Source organism: Eschrichtius robustus, chromosome 9, assembly GCF_028021215.1.
Source record: "Eschrichtius robustus isolate mEscRob2 chromosome 9, mEscRob2.pri, whole genome shotgun sequence".
Classification (NCBI taxonomy): Eukaryota; Metazoa; Chordata; class Mammalia; order Artiodactyla; family Eschrichtiidae; genus Eschrichtius; species Eschrichtius robustus.
This window is the reverse complement of record NC_090832.1, coordinates 22,097,969-22,108,610: the sequence shown is the minus strand read 5'-3', so window position 1 is coordinate 22,108,610 and position 10,642 is coordinate 22,097,969. Positions and strand designations below refer to the sequence as shown.

General features: G+C 39.7%; 1 protein-coding gene across 1 annotated transcript in view; it reads left to right on the top strand.

Moving 5' to 3' along the window:
- The first annotated feature begins 2,332 nt into the window (after window positions 1-2,332).
- AIG1 (androgen induced 1) overlaps window positions 2,333-10,642 on the top strand; it is a 230,374-nt gene continuing 222,064 nt past the window's right edge. Inside the window, 3 exon segments of the mRNA XM_068550808.1 lie at window positions 2,333-2,551; window positions 2,554-2,597; window positions 2,600-2,839. Of these exon segments, the coding sequence (XP_068406909.1) occupies window positions 2,440-2,551; window positions 2,554-2,597; window positions 2,600-2,839 (396 nt within the window). The 5' untranslated portion in view covers window positions 2,333-2,439.

Below are 10,642 nucleotides of genomic sequence, written 5' to 3'. Positions count from 1 at the left end.
GGGACACATCCCATCTTCTACCCTTATGGTGCAGACAACTGTGAAGGGGGAAAAATAATCCTTTCAAATACATTGACACTGTTAGAAAATGCTTATCCAATGTAAACACAGAACCAAAGGAAATGCATAAACATTGAATATTATAAGGATACGCATAAACACAATTATTCCTCCTGAATTTGTAAGCAAATACCCATGGCTATATGAAGTTGGCTTGGTGGAATACAACGTAAGGGAGATAGAGGGTCCTTGTCATTTCCAAAATTAGTAGGGATTATCATCACCAGTATGTTAGATGCTCTCCCCCTTCAAAAAAAAAGAAAAAGAATGAAGAGTCTGTATCAGTTTTTAGAAGTACTTAAGGAGGAATAACTTGAGCCCATATATAGACTAAGAACTATTAACAATAATCAAAGAAACACTAATGTATAATAACTAGAAGCAAAAACAAGGTCTTAAACTCTTCCCTTGGGAAAAATGTTTTCATGAAACTCCACTGGACAAGGCTATTCTCCTCCATCCCCACTCATTGTGGGGCAGTATGAAAAAGCTAAAAAAGTGACATGCAGATATTTCTTCTGTATAGTGTACAATGAAAAACAGTATTCTCTAACTCAAATATGGAATCATGTAAAACTTATCAGTGATTAATGTATTATAGTTCATAAAAAAGGATAACCTTCCACAGAGTGAAGTTTTAAGTGCAATACTGTATTGCAGTACTTACACTAAAAAAAACGCAGTCTGTGTGTAGGTTAATATTTTTTTCACAGAGACATGTGAAACATGTCTAAGATTACTAGATATGGTCTAAAAAGCAAAAAGAGCAACCTGGATGTGTTCATAAATAATCATCAAGATGTTCCAAAAATTGTAGACTGACATTCTCATAAAATATTTGAGTCAATGTTTATGCAAATGTTTCATTTTTTTTAAAAAAAGCCCACAAAACTCATTATCTTATTATGGTTAGCAAATAACAAAAGCAAACCATTAGAATAGGTTCAAAACACTTTTTGAATGCTATAGTTACTTAAAAAGAAATTGAGTACAGAATAAAATTTTAAATGGCTTTATACAAATATTATTATATTTTTCAAGGATGGGATAGGGAGTCTTATTTATGATTTTCTAAATTGTAAGGTAGGAAGGTATATCAAATTTTAAGGATATCACACGAACTCAAAACTCTATTAAGGACTTAGATCTTCAGTAGATCTACTTTTTAATTTTGCAATCTTATGAACCTGTAGCATGGACACACAATTTTTAAAAATGCACCCAACTTTTACATGAAGATAAAACTAGAAATCATCAATAATGAATAGTTTTATGCTGGCAGAACCTTCTTGGAATTATCTTGATTTGGAGGACATTAACTTCTATTGGCATAATTATGAGGCCGATTAGAAAATATCTACTGGGTTTCTTTATTTTGGTTAAGGGATTGGTTGGAAAAATTCAGGAAAACGTTCATGAGTTGCTACTTTACCTCTTAACACTCTGCACTCTGCTTTCCCTGCCCCCTCACTCCACATTCTGTGACTCAGAGACTATTTTCAGAGGACACCTGTTTTAAATGGATCCACAGGAAATACCTATGTTGTCTTTTCATAATCTGACCCTGCATCTGGTTAGCTGAAATGTGATGCGGCCCACAGAATGAAGCAACTTCAGTATGACAACATTTACTGGAAGGCGGAGGGGATACAGTTTATATTTATTTTCCTTCCATTAAGCCCTGGCATTGGAGTGTAGGAAAAAAATAAATCAGGAAAAGGGCAAAACCAGTTTAACCCTCAAAAGATTAGTATTAAATTACACAAACGGGTTTTACATCCAGACTCAGGATGATCTGCTCCTGAACTGAATGTAATCTTGCAGCAGAAACTTATCTGACACTCCTTTCTTTACAACGTTTTATTTATAAACCCCTGGTCCACAGTTCACAGTCTACCTTGTTATATATTGATAGGATATTTATAAACCCCCTGTGGAAAGTGCAGGGCAGCCTACCCACTGGAATAGAACAATAAGGGGATTTCATAGTGGTTAACAGTAGTCTACCACTAAAATTCCAGTTGGGTCCAAAATAAAGCAAGTCACTCGGGGGGCCCCGTTTCACGGGTTTGCACCCCCCCCCCCCACGTGCGCGCCTCCACCGGTGCCACTTGGCCAGCAAGTCCCCGAGCTGGACCGTTTGCCCACACTGGGGTCCGCTCCTTCCGGGCGGGTTGCCCGGCCCCCGCGTCCGGCCCCGCGCCCGCTCACCCTGGGCCGCGCTCCCTCTCCGCCCGGCCGCTACCGCTGGCGGCGGTCCCCGGAGCTCGGCGCGCGCTCCCCGAGCCCCGGTCGCCCTCGGAGGCCGCCCACCCGCTCCCGGGGCTCTGAGGGGCTGCCCCGGGCCGGGTCTCCGGGGCCCGCAAAGGCAGGAGCAGAATGACGGAGATGACGAAAGAACTGACGCCACGCCGCCCACCCGGCAGCCGCCGGTGCCCGCACACACCGCCCCGCCCCGCCCCGCCCCGCCCCGCCCGCGAGGTCGCCCGCGCGCTCGCGCCGGTCCCGCGGGACACGTCCCGCCCCGGCCCCCGCCCGCCCGCCCGCCCCGCCCGCGGCCGGAGTTCCCACAGCGCCCGCCCGAGCCCTGTGCCGCCCGCCCTCCTGGTCGCCGAGCCCGTCCAGGCCTTTCGCGAACATGGCGCTTGTCCCTTGCCAGGTGCTGCGGGTGGCCATCCTGCTGTCCTACTGCTCTATCCTGTGCAACTACAAGGCCATCGAAATGCCCTCGCACCAGACCTACGGAGGGAGCTGGAAATTCCTGACTTTCATTGATCTGGTAAGGCCGCCCCCCCTCCCCCTCCACCTCCCCCGTCCTCCCCTCACCCCGAGCCCGTGTGTGTTTGTGGCTGCGCCGGCACCTGAGCGCGTGCTCCAGCATCCACCCCGGTCCTCGCCTCCTCCCCAGTGACTGCGTCTAAAGGCCAGGCTGCCCCCGCAGCAGCACCTTCTGAAGCACCCAACGTTACCTGGTAGCTGGGGCACGAGTGGAGGTGGGGGCGCAGCCAGGTGGTGGGTTCTTTGGAGGGGAACACACACCTGCTTCTAAGAGGTGACACGGGAAGATTCTCAACTTAGCAACTGGATCAGACGACCTTGATCATGAGCGGCCTCAGCCCCATTCGCCCCCAAGGTGCTTTCCAGAACACCCACCGTGGGATCAAGTCGCAGCAGCTGAAGGAAACTGGGTATTGTCGAATTACTTGGCGCTTCCTCTGAAAGGACTGCCCTCCTAACAAAGGAGAGAAAGCTCCTCATAAAGAAGAAAAATCGCCTAATAAAGTTGTCTTCTTTGCATCTGTTTTTGCCCATTGTCAGTAATTTACTTCCAACCTTCCCCCCCCACCCCAGAAGCATTAGAAGAGAGAGCTTTTCAAAACGCATTCACAATGGGACTTTATACTTTCCCCATCTTCCTATGTAAAAGTTCACAATAGTTTGCATAAGCAGTTCCTCTGTTGGCACAATGATGGCCTTGGCAGTTGGAGGGTTTTGGTTTTTTTTTTTTTTTTTTTAACAGTTTATCCACTTCTGGCACTAAAAGGGCTGGAGAAATATCACATGAGCATAAAATCCAATAAGGACATGGGGTGGAACCTAGGAACTTCAGGGTGAAAGACTGGCTCAAACATACACTAAAAGATGGTCAAGTATGGACAGAGAATTAAAACAAAAGCGAGGAGTTCTGAGGACTAGAGAAAAAGTAGAACCAATTCCTGGATCGCCAGAACTGCCCGTCCAAGGTTATACACAAGGTTGGCTACACAAGCAAGATTGTAATCTCTAATTGTTGACCCTTCATTTTCATGAAGAGAACTTGACACCTGTTTTAAGATACTTCCAAAGGCTTAGGATGCTTCAAAGATATGCAGTCAGCAGGTTTTTGTATAGAAATACCATTTTAAATTTGTATCATGTTAGATACTTTCAGAGAGGAATTTAAGTCCTTTTCCCCAGCACTTTCCAAACTGAGCACCAAGACTGACCAGGACATAGAGTGTTTCAGGGGTTTCAATTTTCAGTTCCTCAACTTCCAGCTCTTTCTTGAAACTGATCTTCTCTGAACACGGGTGTTGCCTGCCAGTTCTCCTTTCTTCTGCCCTGTTCATCCAAGGGACGAGCACGTGACAAGGCTCTGTGCTATATTTATCTGTTCCTTTTAGGATTCAGAAGATAGACAGTTGTCACTAGAACTATCTTCATATTTGATTGAAAAACAAAGTCAGACTTATCTTGACAGAAAGTCTTCTTGGGTTGATTGGCTCGTCATTGAGGATTGGCTCTACCTTTTATGTTATGTAGCAGACTTCCGGAGACTGAAACCTGCAGCCCTGAAGTTCTGATAAATATGTATCAGAGTGTTAGAAATCATGTCCCCTTTTCAACTGTTCAAACTTATGTTAAAAATATTTAGATGTTATTTAAAAAATATGTGCATAGATTTTCAGAATTCTTTTACTGGCTATGTGAACAAAATTTCTCTTGGATCACTACCTTATCCCATTTCTCCTGATCTCACTTTGAGCTGGCCCATTTGAGTGTTGTCAAGGAACAGCACTGAGCTGAAATACGGATGGAAATCCTACCAGAACCATAGGAACTATGAACAGTTCTCAGAAGCACCTTTGCATTAGATATAGTTTTGGGGGCGCAGGGGAGGAGATTAGCAGGTGAGAGCGGTAGAAATTGAAGGTATTGTTAACCCATGGGAGAAATGACAACTCACATTGGCATTGCTTACTGTGTGTTATAATACAAGACTCACAAGAAACAATGTACCTCTCATAACCTTTGAGTGACGTGAAACTGTAGTAGAGCCAATCTGACTCTGCTTAAACTGTCATACACTTTATATTTTAGCATTTGGTGGTTGGACCTGCCTATTTTAAATAATAATCATGACAAATATATTTTTGTCTCTCAGAATTCAGGCCATAAATTCAAATTTGAAACTTTTACTTTGTTTCATATTTAAATTCAGTTTGTATAGGGCCTTCAGCCAATTATTCAAACTTTTTATCTCTGTGGCTTCTGATTAAAATATAATAAATCTTTAATTGAGGGTTCCTGTGAGAAAATATGTCTAGAATATATTCAAAGAAACAGTCATGTGAAGTGTTATTCTTTTTGTTTTTAGAGATTTAGAGTCTTTGGAGCCTAAACATTGTACAGCTGTTAAAACAACCAGCCTGTGAGTCCCTACTATTGGCATGAAAAGATTAGGCTACTATAATTTACCCATTTAACTTTTCATTTTTCTGTGTTAAAGAAAACTGAATAAACTTTATTACTTAGTGCTTTGGACATTTTTAATGATTCTAAGCTCATTAGAGCAATTTTGGAAGAGGGTTTAGCCTCTCAAAACTTCAGTGAGAAGGCCCTTGTTCTAGCCAACTTGGATCACAGAGAGTCAGGACATTTATCCTGGTGGCCACAGTCTGATTCCATGATCTGTGGCATCAGTGTACCAGAATGTAGCTCAGGAATCTCAGGCGACATATCGAGGAGCATGTGGTTATGTGGCAGGGGCCGTTCCAGCTATATCCATACCTTACTTTGAGTATGAGAGTCATCCCAATAGAATCAGAGCTCATGGCAAAAAGTGAAATGAAAGTTATTGCATAAGTGAATGAATCTGCATCATTTGAAGAAAATTCATCAGCTGTGATACTGGTTAAGAAGATACTTGAACATTAGTAATGTTCAGTAATCTTATCCTGTTATCAGTAATCTTATACTCTTATTGTTATTCCCCAAGAGCTTCTTTTCCTAGAATCGAAGAACTGTAAAAGAACTAAAAAGTGCTCCAGGAAAATTCAAGCTAGTAAATGGAAATGGAATACTGTCTCCGCATGATAGGCAGAATAATAGGCCCCCAAAGCATGTCTACATCCTAATCCCTGGAACCTGTGAGTATGTTAGGTTACCTGGCAAAGTAATTAAAGTTGCTAATCAACTGACTTTCAAATAGGGAGATTTGCTCAGATTATCCATGTTACCCCAAGGTTTCTTAAAAGTGGAGGGAGGCAGGGGAGAAGAGTCAGTTGGAGGAAGATGTGACGGTGGAAGAAAGTCCCAGAGAGGTGCAACATTGCTGGCTTTGAAGATGGAGGAAGGGACCAGGAGCCAAGGAATGTGGGAGGTGTCTACAAGCTGGAAAGGGCAAGGAAATAAATTATCCCTAGAGCCTCCAGAAGGAACACAGCTCTGCTGACACCTTGATTTTAGCCCAGTGAGACCCATTTTGGACTTCTGACCTCCAAAACTATAAAATAATAAATTTGTGTTTAAATCACTAAATTTATGCTAATTTGTTGCAGCAGCAATAGAAGACTAGTACACTTGGCTCTAAATCCTGTGACCTAGAAAAAAAACCTTAAATGTTGTTGTACTGATGTGGTGACTCAGCTAGTTCTTTATGTGTATTAGATAACTGGTTAATTTTAGTTTTAACCAGAAACTATGCTGAGGAGACATACATGTGACAACAGGCAATATGAGAATCTATAAAAATGGAATAACTTTGGAAAAACTAGGCCTTTTCTTTACTGTGAAGTATTTTAGAAATTATCATTGCGAAACATGCCATGCTGGGAGGAATACTCTTAACTGGAAATAAGCTGGAAAGAAAAAAAAATTAAACTGACTAATGTTCAAATATTTTCTTAACCAATATCACAGCTGGTGGATTTTCTTCAAATGATGCAGATTCATTCACTTATTCACTAATCAAATAGTTTCCCAAGTTATATAATAATTGTCCCCCAAAATAATAGAAATGAGGAATCAGTCAAACCAACATACATAAATTAAAAGAAAGAAACTGGATGTTGAGGCCTCAAAGTAGTGCTGGAATACATTGGGTGTTAGGAAACATTTGAATAAATGGAACTTTCCAGATGTTCAATGAGTATTCTTTTCTTGTCCTGTTTCCTCCTAAAAACATTCAAAACACTACGGATTTTTTTTTTTTTAAATATATCAACCAGAATTTTATTCAGCTCTATATGGTAGAATGTCTAATACGTGAATAAGAATCAACTTCTTTGAAAAACATGAACTGGACATTTGTTATAAAAAATTAATATTGATTTTGGATTTAAGACACTCTGATTTTTAAAGGTTGAAATAGAAATGTGATGATCCCATTTGCTCTAGTTTGTGGTACTCGCCATTTGGATAGTTATCATGTCTTAGGGCTCCATTATATTCATTATTTCTCCTATACTGACTTTCCATTCATGCACAGGCTGAACACTGGTGAGGCCCCACCTCCTCAAAGTGTGGTGTGAGGACCAGCAGTGATCTTATCTGGGAGCCTGGTAGAAATGTGGACCCTCCAGCTCCACCCCAGACCTTCTGAATACGAATCTACCTGTTGATAAGATCACTAGGTGATTCTTTTTCACATTTTAGTTTGAAAAATGCTGCTCTAGGCCATGCTGTTTTTGTTTTGTAATTTAACATGGAATAGCTTGTAGGACACAGCCTTCATATATTAATTCTGCCAACTATATTTAAAACATATTTAAACGTATTTCAAAATATATTTAATTATGTCACTTTTACTGTGACATAGTTAAAAACATGTTGTAAAAAAATTACAACTGTAAAATAAAAGAAAGAGAAAAGTATGTATTTGGCACCAAGGGTAAGCTATTTGTTGCAATTGAGAAACAAGTTTGGCTAATCTTCAGGGAAATCAGGTGAAAAAGAATACACGTTTGATTGCATTGTCTCTACTGTTGGAATAAAGGAAGCATAACAATTTATCAGGAAAAATACAATTCTTACCAGGCACTGACTTTGCAAGGTTATTTATCACTCAACTAGTCATATAAATGACATCGGGTAGCATAGCAGATAATGCCTTTGATTGTTTTCTAGCAGATTATCTATAGAAATATTCTTATCGTTGATTTTTTTTATATTATGATTTTATGAAAGCCAAAGGCATGGTCTTCTGTTTTGACTGGGTGAAGGCATTTTTGCAGAGGTTTAAGGTAATACAATCTGGGTACTTATTTTTGTTATCTAAATCCGTTTTGCAAAAGAATTTGAGAAAACCACAGAGTGAGCAGGATAAATAAGGGCTGGGATGTTGAAAAGCTTGGGGTGTTCAAACAGCAGGAAATGGTCAAGTACACCTGGAGGATACATTTTTTGCTTTTAGACACACTAAGAATTTTTGACCTTTAAAAATGTTTAAAAGGGAGAAAAAACTGCATAAGTATACTAAGTGATGCGTTTGAGTTTGTCTTATATTTACTTATATACTTATAATAAAATATTCTTGACTCCATTTCCATTAAGTCCATGGCTTAATTTTAAATAGGAAATAAAATATCTTGAGAAGAGATTCTATATACTATTATGTAACTATGATACTTAGCTTTGCCATTCAAAACTGCAGAGTGCCATGTGAAGGCCAGTAGTTCATTGAGTAGTCTGAACAAAATTAGATTGGTTTGTTTTGGTTTGGTTTTTTCTTTTTTTTGTTGTTGGATATTATACAAAGAGGGTGAAACTGCAAATTTTTTTTTCAGTACAATCAGACTTGACCCTAAAATGCACGTAAACTTTAAGGATTAAATAATGCTTTTTCCTAACCTGGGAGAAGAATTTTGAGTATAATACTTTACACAGAGTCCTCTTCCCCCTCTTTGAAAGTGTTTCTTTTGGATCAAACATAAAATAGGGGCCTGGTTTTGTCAGAGTCGGGGAAATAGTTGATGATATAATCTCTAATTCCCTTTCTTAGTTGCAAATGTTATTGAAATTACAGAGTCATCTGACCATGTTGAGGTCACTTCTTTTCCCATCTCTGCCATCCCCCATGTCTGGTATAACATTTAACAAAATTGGTAGCTGCTCTTGAGGCTTTCATTTGTTTCTCTGTGTTCCCCTGAAATGTCATATGTTTCTGTGGAAGTGTGAACAATAGTACAATTTTCCATATTGAATCAGATGTTCCTGTGATCCAAGCACGCTTGGAAAAATCTTACTGCTTAGGATTCCATAACAACATAGCTTTCTTTTGCGTCTAGCAGCCCGTGGCTAGACAGTTAAAGGGCCCCTGTCTCACCTGCAGGGTAGTCCTGCCAGAGGACAGTGAGTACAGACCTCTCTGCATGTGAGAGACCCCTGGATCAGATCCATCGTGGAGGGCAGCAAGGTATGCAATGTTGCTTTGATAGGCTGGATCAAGACAGGCTAATTGGGAATCACCAGAGAAATTGCTTGAATTCACCAAGTGATAAGAATACTGTCATTTTGAATCTTGAGCAAATGGCATGTGTTCATGACAGTGCTTTAGAAGCATGGAATTCTAAAAAGTCAGTGAGACAATGGTCTAGCCCTTTCAGACTGACATATTTAGAACTGTCAGGCTGTATTATAACTTAAAATTTTAATTTCAAAAGCAGTACATAAAATTCCAGAAAATTTGTATAATACCGGAAACCGTAGGGAAGCATATGTATTCCATCTTAAGTATCCCTAATTTTCAGTGCATCTTAGCATTGTAGTGCTTCAAGATGGTATTTACTTCAGAACTTCGTGAACACTCAGAAACACACATAGAGGGAAAGTCAGACTGCATATATATGCATGTATACATTATATGCATGTATGTGTATATATGTGTGTGCACATTTATATATTCAGGTTTCAGAAAAATCATATTATTTATAAAAATTATTTTTAAATTATATTTAAATTAAAGGAGATACCAATGTTAGTATTTTGACATTTGCCGTTTGAGCCATATATGTACTTTTCTTTAAAACAAAAATTCAATATATACATATGGTTTGTATAAATTTGTTTTTAAAATTAATATACACCATAATTCACTCTTTTTGGTGTGCAGTTCTGAGTTTTGACGGATGCATAGTAGCCACCGCCACAATCACCTAAAAATATTAAAATATTCCCTTGTGCTGTCCCCTTATAGTCAAACCCTCCCCTGAATCTTAACAATCACAGGTTTGTTTTCTATCCTTGTAGTTTTGCCTTTTCTAGAAAAATATGTAAAGCATACAGGATATAGCCTTTGAGCCTGGCGCTTTTCGTTTAGCATAATGCATTTCAGATTCCTCTCTGCTGCTGTGTGTATCCATAATTTGTTCCATTTTAACGCTGAGTAGCATTTTATGGTATTGATGTATCGCTTTGTTGATTCACTCATAAATTGAAGTGCATTTGAGTTTTTCCTAGTTTGGGGTGATTATGAGGAAAGCTGCTATAAACATTTGCATACAAGTTTTTGTATGAACATGAGTTTTTATTTTTACTGGGAGTGGGATCGCTTGGTTATATGGCAAATATATGTTTAGCCTGATAAGAAACTGCCAAACTGTTTTCCAGAGTGGTTGTGCCGTGTTGCACTGCCATCAGCAATGTATGAGAGTTGCAGTTGCTCTGTGTCCTGTCAGTGTGTGGCATTGTCAATTTTTCTTCTACTTTAGCTGTTCTAATAGTTGTGCAGTGGTATCTCATTGTGGTTTTAATTTGCATTTCCCTCATGACTAATGGTATTAAGCCTCTTTTCTTATACATTCTTTTTTTTTTTTAAACATCT